The sequence below is a fragment of the Malaclemys terrapin genome, chromosome 15, assembly GCF_027887155.1.
Source record: "Malaclemys terrapin pileata isolate rMalTer1 chromosome 15, rMalTer1.hap1, whole genome shotgun sequence".
NCBI classification, from domain to species: domain Eukaryota; kingdom Metazoa; phylum Chordata; order Testudines; family Emydidae; genus Malaclemys; species Malaclemys terrapin.
The window spans coordinates 785,608-794,419 of NC_071519.1; the positions used below are offsets into that span (position 1 = coordinate 785,608).

At 59.2% G+C, this 8,812-nt stretch overlaps 1 protein-coding gene across 1 annotated transcript; it reads right to left on the reverse strand.

The window, feature by feature from the left end:
• Window positions 1-664: 664 nt before the first annotated feature.
• Window positions 665-8,715, reverse strand: LOC128823326 (serine-rich adhesin for platelets-like). The gene is made up of 2 exons (XM_054005567.1): window positions 1,553-8,715; window positions 665-675 (listed from the first exon to the last, which is right to left on the reverse strand). Exons 1-2 carry the CDS (start codon window positions 8,613-8,615, stop codon window positions 665-667), a joined length of 7,074 nt encoding a protein of 2,357 aa, XP_053861542.1. The 5' UTR covers window positions 8,616-8,715.
• Between the last annotated feature and the right edge of the window lie 97 nt (window positions 8,716-8,812).

Consider the following 8,812-nt stretch of genomic DNA (forward strand, 5'->3'; position numbering starts at 1 on the left):
GAGGATGTTGCTGAGGTTGTCTCACTGTTGCTTGTTTCCATTGTGGTGTGCACTGAAGATGTTATCTCATTGTGTGTGGATGTCTCTGTCATTGGAAAAGAAGGAGAGCTTGCCATGGTAGTCTCCGTACTTGTAAATTCAGTACCAGTTGGATGGGGAGGAACCAAAGTCATGGTTGTCTCATTGGAGGTGAATTCAGAGACCGCTGGTTGTGTGACAGTCGTCCTCAAGGGATTTTCACTGGACGATGCTGTCACAGTAGACTGGGAAGCCGTCGTCAGACTTTCCTCCCTTGTGGACATTTCAGCTGTGCTCAGGACCGGAAGGGAGGTTGCCCTGGGAGTCTCACTTTTTGTATATTCACTAAATGTAGGGGGAAGAAGAGTCGTTGTTAGGGTTGTCTCACTGGTGAAAGTTTCAGGTAGTGTTGAGAGAGAGACACTGGTTGCTATCTCCCTGGAAGACGTTGATACAACAGCAGAGTGAGTAGCTCTTGTTGCCACTGTCTCACTAGTGGATGTTTCAGATGTAGCGGACGCAGAGGGTGTTGTTGACAATGTTGTTTCACGGTTGGTAAATGCTGTTGAAGCTGGAGCAGAAACTGTTGTTGCCAGAGTTGTTTCATTTTTGGTGGTTTCAGAAAGGGTTGGGTGAGAGACAGAAGTCAAGAAGGTGCTATGGGTGGAAGAGAAGGTCACCGTAGGCGGTGGAGAGGATGTTGCTGAGGTTGTCTCACTGTTGCTTGTTTCCATTGTGGTGTGCACTGAAGATGTTATCTCATTGTGTGTGGATGTCTCTGTCATTGGAAAAGAAGGAGAGCTTGCCATGGTAGTCTCCGTACTTGTAAATTCAGTACCAGTTGGATGGGGAGGAACCAAAGTCATGGTTGTCTCATTGGAGGTGAATTCAGAGACCGCTGGTTGTGTGACAGTCGTCCTCAAGGGATTTTCACTGGACGATGCTGTCACAGTAGACTGGGAAGCCGTCGTCAGACTTTCCTCCCTTGTGGACATTTCAGCTGTGCTCAGGACCGGAAGGGAGGTTGCCCTGGGAGTCTCACTTTTTGTATATTCACTAAATGTAGGGGGAAGAAGAGTCGTTGTTAGGGTTGTCTCACTGGTGAAAGTTTCAGGTAGTGTTGAGAGAGAGACACTGGTTGCTATCTCCCTGGAAGACGTTGATACAACAGCAGAGTGAGTAGCTCTTGTTGCCACTGTCTCACTAGTGGATGTTTCAGATGTAGCGGACGCAGAGGGTGTTGTTGACAATGTTGTTTCACGGTTGGTAAATGCTGTTGAAGCTGGAGCAGAAACTGTTGTTGCCAGAGTTGTTTCATTGGTGGTGGTTTCAGAAAGGGTTGGGTGAGAGACAGAAGTCAAGAATGTGCTATGGGTGGAAGAGAAGGTTACCGTTGGCGGTGGAGAGGATGTTGCTGAGGTTGTCTCACTGTTGCTTGTTTCCATTGTGGTGTGCACTGAAGATGTTATGTCATTGTGTGTGGATGTCTCTGTCATTGGAAGAGAAGGAGAGCCTGCCATGGTAGCCTCGGTACTTGTAAATTCAGTACCAGTTGGATGGGGAGGAACCAATGTCATGGTTGTCTCATTGGAGGTGAATTCAGAGACCGCTGGTTGTGTGACAGTCGTCCTCATGGGACTTTCACTGGACAATGCTGTCAGAGTAGACTGGGAAGCCGTCGTCAGACTTTCCTCCCTTGTGGAAATTTCGGCTGTGCTCAGGACCGGTAGGGAGGTTGCCATGGAAGCCTCACTGCTTGCATATTCACTGAAAGTGAGGAGAGAGGAGGAGGTGTCTGTGGTGGGCTCAGCTGAGGTAGCGGGGCTTCTCTCACCAGTAGAGGACAAGATGCTAGTGCTGGACTCAGCCAAGGTCGTGTGGTTGCTCTTGCGGGTAGAGGAGGAGGTGCCAGGGGTAGACTCAGATGAGGTCGTAGAGATGCTCTTCCTTGAAGAGGACGAGGTTACCGTTGTGCCCTCACCCATGGTCGTGTGGCTGCTCTCGCTGGGAGAAGAGGAGGTGCCAGTGGTGGTCTCAGCTGAGACCGTGTTAGTGCTCAGGCTGGGAGTGGAGTCAGTGCTCGTTGTGGTCTCAGCCACGGTCGTGTGGCTACTCTCGCTGAGAGAGGAGGTGGTGCCCGTCGTGGGTTCGACCGAGGTTGTATGGCTACTCTCGCTGGGAGAGGAGGAGGGGCCAGTGTTGGGCTCGGCCGAGGTTGTGGGGCTGTTCAGGCTGGGAGTGGAAGAAGTGGGCATTGTGGTCTCGGCCAGGGTGGTGTTGCTGCTCTCGCTGCGAGAGTAAAAGGTGCCAGTGGTGGACTCTGCAGAAGTCGTTTGGCTACTCTGCTTGGGCAACAAAGAGGTGGTGCCCGTGGTGGGTTTGGCCAAGGTCGTGGAGATACTCTCACTGGCTGAGGAGGAGGTTCTTGTCGTATCAGCCATGGTCGTGTGGCTGCTCTCGCTGGCGGAGGAGGTGGTGCCCATTGTGGGCTCGGACGAGGTCGCGGAGATGCTCTCGGTGTGAGAAGAGGAGGTGCCCGTGGAGCTCTTGGCAGAGGTCATGGGGCTGCTCTCGCTGGGAGAGGAGGAGGTGCCCATAGTGGGCTCGGCCGAGGTCGCGGAGATGCTCTCGGTGTGAGAAGAGGAGGTGCCCGTGGAGCTCTCGGCCGAGGTCGTGTGGCTGCTCTCGCTGGGAGAGGAAGAGGTACCTGTCATAATCTCGGCCGAGGTCGTGTGGCTGCTCTCGCTGGAAGAGGAGGAGGTGCCCATTTTGGGCTCGGCCGACGTCGAGGAGATGCTCTCGGTGTGAGAAGAGGAGGTGCCCGTGGAGCTCTTGGCAGAGGTTGTGGGGCTGCTCTCGCTGGGCGAGGAGGAGGTGCCCCTGGTGGGTTCGACCGAGGTGGTATGGCTGCTCTCGCTGGGAGAGGAGGAGAGGCCCGTGGTGGGTTCGACCGAGGTTGTATGGCTGCTCTCGCTGGGAGAGGAAAAGGTACCTCCGGTAGTCTCGGCCGAGGTCCTGTGGCTTGTCTTGCTGGGAGAGGAGGAGGTTCCAGTGTTGGGCTCGGCCGAGGTCGCGGAGATGCTCTCGGTGCGAGAAGAGGAGGTGCCCGTGGAGCTCTCGGCTGAGGTCGTGTGGCTTGTCTTGCTTGCAGAGGAGGAAGTTCCAATTGTGGTCTCAGCCACGGTCGTGTGTCTGCTCTCGCTGGCAGAAGAGGTGGTGCCCGTGGTGGGTTCGACCGAGGTTGTATGGCTGCTCTCGCTGGGAGAGGAAGAGGTACCTCCGGTAGTCTCTGCCGCGGTCCTGTGGCTTGTCCTGCTGGAAGAGGAGGAGGTTCCAGTGTTGGGCTCGGCCGAGGTGGCGGAGATGCTCTCGGTGTGAGAAGAGGAGGTGCCCGTGGAGCTCTCGGCTGAGGTTGTGTGGCTTGTCTTGCTTGCAGAGGAGGAGGTTCCTGTTGTGGTCTCAGCCACGGTCGTGTGGCTGCTCTCGCTGGCAGAAGAGGTGGTGCCCGTGGTGGGTTCGACCGAGGCTCTTTGGCTGCTCTCGCTGGGAGAGGAGGAGGGGCCAGTGTTGGGCTCGGCCGAGATTATGGGGCTGTTCAGGCTGGGAGTGGATGAACTGGGCATTGTGGTCTCGGCCAGGGTCGTATGTCTGCTCTCGCTGGGAGAGGAGGAGGTGCCAGTGTTGGGCTCGGCCAAGGTTGTGGGGCTGTTCATGCTGGGAGTGGAGTAAGTGTTCATTGTGGTCTCGGCCACGGTTGTGTGTTTGCTCTCGCTGGGAGAGGAAGAGGTTCCCATTGTGGTCTCAGCCAGGGTCGTATGGCTGCTCTCACTGCGAGAGTAAAAGGTGCCAATGGTGGACTCTGCAGAAGTAGTTTGGCTACTCTGCTTGGGCAACGAAGAGGTGGTGCCCGTGGTGGGTTCGGCCGAGGTCGTGGAGATACTCTCGCTGGGAGAGGAGGAGGTTCTTGTTGTCTCAGCCATGGTCGTGTGGCTCCTCTGGCTGGGAGAGGAGGAGGTGCCCATTGTGGGCTCGGCCGAGGTCACGGAGATGCTCTCGGTGTGAGAAGAGGAGGTGCCTGTTGAGCTCTCGGCTGAGGTCGTGTGGCTTGTCTTGCTTGCAGACGAGGAGGTTCCTGTTGTAGTCTCAGCCATGGTCGTGTGGCTGCTCTCGCTGTCAGAGGAGGAGGTGCCCGTGGTGGGTTCGGCCGAGGTAGTGGAGATACTCTCGCTGGGAGAGAAGGAGGTTCTTGTTGTCTCAGCCATGGTCGTGTGGCTCCTCTGGCTGGGAGAGGAGGAGGTGCCCATTGTGGGCTCGGCCAAGGTCACGGAGATGCTCTCGGTGTGAGAAGAGGAGGTGCCCGTGGAGCTCTTGGCAGAGGTCGTATGGCTGCTCTCGCTGGGAGGGGAGGAGGGGCCCGTGGTGGGTTCGACCGAGGTTGTATGGCTGCTCTCGCTGGGAGAGGAAGAGGTACCTCCGGCAGTCTCGGCTGAGGTCCTGTGGTTTGTCTTGCTGGGAGAGGAGGAGGTTCCAGTGTTGGGCTTGGCCGAGGTCGCGGAGATGCTCTCGGTGTGAGAAGAGGAGGTGCCCGTGGAGCTCTTGGCTGAGGTCGTGTGGCTTGTCTTGCTTGCAGAAGAGGTGGTGCCCGTGGTGAACACGGCTGAGGTCGTGTGGCTGCTCTCGCTGGGAGAGGAGGAGATGACCGTGGTGGGTTTGACCGAGGTTGTACGGCTGCTCTCACTGGCAGAGGAAGAGGTGCTAGTGGTGGGTATGACCGAGGTTGTACGGCTGCTCTCACTGGCAGAGGAAGAGGTGCCCGTGGTGTGTTTGACCGAGGTTGTACGGCTGCTCTCACTGGCAGAGGAAGAGTTGCCAGTGGTGGACTTGGTCGCGGTCATGTGGGTACTCTGCTTGGACGACGAGGACGTGCCTGTGGCGGGTTCGACTGAGGTCGTGTGGCTGCTCTCGCTGTGAGAGGAGGAGGTTCCCATTGTGGTCTCAGCCACGGTCATATGGCTGCTCTCGCTGCGAGAGTAAAAGGTGCCAGTGGTGGACTCTGCAGAAGTCGTTTGGCTACTCTGCTTGGGCAACGAAGAGGTGGTGCCCGTGGTGGGCTTGGCCGAGGTTGCTGAGATGCTCTCGGTGTGAGAAGAGGAGGTGCCCGTGGAGCTCTCGGCTGAGGTCGTGTGGCTTGTCTTGCTTGCAGAGGAGGAAGTTCCTGTTGTGGTCTCAGCCATGGTCGTGTGGCTGCTCTCGCTGGCAGAAGAGGTGGTGCCCGTGGTGGGTTCGACCAAGGTTGTATGGCTGCTCTCGCTGGGAGAGGAGGAGGTTCCAGTGTTGGGCTTGGCCGAGGTCGCGGAGATGCTCTCGGTGTGAGAAGAGGAGGTGCCCGTGGAGCTCTTGGCAGAGGTCGTAGGGCTGCTCTCGCTGGGAGAGGAGGAGGTGCCCGTGGTGGGTTCGACCGAGGTTGTATGGCTGCTCTCGCTGGGAGGGGAGGAGGGGTCCATGGTGGGTTCAACCGAGGTTGTATGGCTGCTCTCGCTGGGAGAGGAAGAGATACCTCCGGTAGTCTCTGCCGCGGTCCTGTAGCTTGTCCTGGTGGGAGAGGAGGAGGTTCCAGTGTTGGGCTTGGCCGAGGTCGCGGAGATGCTCTCGGTGTGAGAAGAGGAGGTGCCCATGGAGCTCTCGGGAGAGGTCGTGTGGCTTGTCTTGCTTGCAGAGGAGGAGGTTCCTGTTGTGGTCTCAGCCACGGTCGTGTGGCTGCTCTCGCTGGCAGAAGAGGTGCTGCCCGTGGTGGGTTCAACTGAGGTTGTATGGCTGCTCTCGCTGGGAGAGGAGGAGGAGCCAGTGTTGGGCTCGGCCGAGGTTGTGGGGCTGTTCAGGCTGGGAGTGGAAGAACTGGGCATTGTGGTCTCGGCAAGGGTCGTATGTCTGCTCTCGGTGGGAGAGGAAGAGGTACCTCCGACAGTCTCGGCTGAGGTCCTGTGGCTTGTCTTGCTGGGAGAGGAGGAAGTTCCAGTGTTGGGCTCGGCCGAGGTCGCGGAGATGCTCTCGGTGTGAGAAGAGGAGGTGCCCGTGAAGCTCTTGGCTGAGGTCGTGTGGCTTGTCTTGCTTGCAGAAGAGGTGGTGCCCGTGGTGAACACGGCTGAGGTTGTGTGGCTGCTCTCGCTGGGATAGGAGGAGGTGCCAGTGGTGGACTCGGTCGCGGTCATGTGGGTACTCTGCTTGGGCGACGAGGACGTGCCTGTAGCGGGTTCGACTGAGGTCGTAGGGCTGCTCTCGCTGGGAGAGGAGGAGGTTCCCATTGTGGTCTCAGCCACGGTCGTATGGCTCCTCTCGCTGCGAGAGTAAAAGGTGCTAGTGGTGGCCTCTACAGAAGTCGTTTGGTTACTCTGCTTGGGCAACGAAGAGGTGGTGCCCGTGGTGGGCTCGGCCAAGGTCGCGGAGATGCTCTCGGTGTGAGAAGAGGAGGTGCCCGTGGAGCTCTCGGCCGAGGTCGTGTGGCTGCTCTCGCTGGGATAGGAGGAGGTGCCAGTGTTGGGCTCGGCCGAGGTTGTGGGGCTGTTCAGGCTGGGAGTGGAGTAAGTGCTCGTTGTGGTCTCGGCCACGGCTGTGTGTCTGCTCTCGCTGGGAGAGGAAGAGGTTCCCATTGTGGTCTCAGCCACGGTCGTATGGCTGCTCTCACTGCGAGAGTAAAAGGTACCAATGGTGGACTCTGCAGAAGTCGTTTGGCTACTCTGCTTGGGCAACGAAGAGGTGGTGCCTGTGGTGGGTTCGGCCGAGGTCGTGGAGATACTCTCGCTGGGAGAGGAGGAGGTTCTTGTTGTCTCAGCCATGGTCGTGTGGCTCCTCTCGCTGGGAGAGGAGGAGGTGCCCATTGTGGGCTCGGCCGAGGTCACGGAGATGCTCTCGGTGTGAGAAGAGGAGGTGCCTGTTGAGCTCTCGGCTGAGGTCGTGTGGTTTGTCTTGCTTGCAGAGGAGGAGGTTCCTGTTGTAGTCTCAGCCACGGTCGTGTGGCTGCTCTCGCTGTCAGAGGAGGAGGTGCCCGTGGTGGGTTCGGCCGAGGTAGTGGAGATACTCTCGCTGGGAGAGGAGGACGTGCCCGTTGTGGGCTCGGCCGAGGTCGCGGAGATGCTCTCGGTGTGAGAAGAGGAGGTGCCCGTGGAGCTCTTGGCAGAGGTCGTGGGGCTGCTCTCACTGGGAGGGGAAGAGGTACCTCTGGTAGTCTCTGCCGCGGTCCTGTGGCTTGTCCTGATGGGAGAGGAGGAGGTGCCCATTGTGGGCTCGGCCGAGGTCACGGAGATGCTCTCGGTGTGAGAAGAGGAGGTGCCCGTGGAGCTCTTGGCAGAGGTCATGGGGCTGCTCTCGCTGGGAGAGGAGGAGGTGCCCATAGTGGGCTCGGCCGAGGTCGCGGAGATGTTCTCGGTGTGAGAAGAGGAGGTGCCCGTGGAGCTCTCGGCCGAGGTCGTGTGGCTGCTCTCGCTGGGAGAGGAAGAGGTACCTGTCATAATCTCGGCCGAGGTCGTGTGGCTGCTCTCGCTGGGAGAGGAGGAGGTGCCAGTGTTGGGCTCGGCCGAGGTTGTGGGGCTGTTCAGGCTGGGAGTGGAGTAAGTGCTCGTTGTGGTCTCGGCCACGGTTGTGTGTCTGCTCTCGCTGGGAGAGGAAGAGGTTCCCATTGTGGTCTCAGCCATGGTCGTGTGGCTGCTCTCGCTGGGAGAGGAGGAGGTGCCCGTTTTGGGCTCGGCCGAGATCGAGGAGATGCTCTCGGTGTGAGAAGAGGAGGTGCCCATGGAGCTCTTGGCAGAGGTCGTGCGGCTGCTCTCGCTGGGCGAGGAGGAGAGGCCCATGGTGGGTTCGACCGAGGTGGTATGGCTGCTCTCGCTGGTAGAGGAGGAGAGGCCCGTGGTGGGTTCGACTGAGGTTGTATGGCTGCTCTCGCTGGGAGAGGAGGAGAGGCCCGTGGTGGGTTCGACCGAGGTTGTATGGCTGCTCTCGCTGGGAGAGGAAGAGGTACCTCCGGTAGTCTCGGCCGAGGTCCTGTGGCTTGTCTTGCTGGGAGAGGAGGAGGTGCCAGTGTTGGGCTCGGCCGAGGTCGCAGAGATGCTCTCGGTGCGAGAAGAGGAGGTGCCCGTGGAGCTCTCAGCCACGGTCGTGTGGCTTGTCTTGCTTGCAGAGGAGGTGATGCCCGTGGTGAACACGGCTGAGGTCGTGTGGCTGATCTCGCTGGGAGAGGAGGAGATGCCCATGGTGGGTTTGACCGAGGTTGTACGGCTGATCTCACTGGCAGAGGAAGAGGTGCCAGTGGTGGACTCGGTCGTGGTCATGTGGGTACTCTGCTTGGGCGACGAGGACGTGCCTGTAGCGGGTTCGACCGAGGTCGTGTGGCTGCTCTCGCTGGGAGAGGAGGAGGTGCCCATTGTGGGCTCGGCCGAGGTCACGGAGATCCTCGCGGTGTGAGAAGAGGAGGTGTCCGTGGAGCTCTCGGCCGAGGTTGTATGGCTGCTCTCGCTGGGAGAGGAAGAGGTGCCCGTGGTGGGTTCGACCGAGGTCATGGAGATACTCTCACTGGGAGAGGAGGAGGTTCTTCTTGTCTCAGCCATGGTCGTGTGGCTGCTCTCGCTGGGAGAGGAGGAGGTGCCCGTTGTGGGCTCGGCCGACGTCGCGGAGATGCTCTTGGTGTGAGAAGAGGAGGTGCCCGTGGAGCTCTTGGCAGAGGTCGTGGGGCTGCTCTCGCTGGGAGGGGAGGAGGGGTCCGTGGTGGGTTCGACCGAGGTTGTATGGCTGCTCTCGCTGGGAG

Coding starts and splice junctions, on each gene's coding strand:
- LOC128823326 (XM_054005567.1), bottom strand. CDS start 8,615: ATGGCTGAGACAAGAAGAACCTCCTCCTCTCCCAGTGAGAGTATCTCC.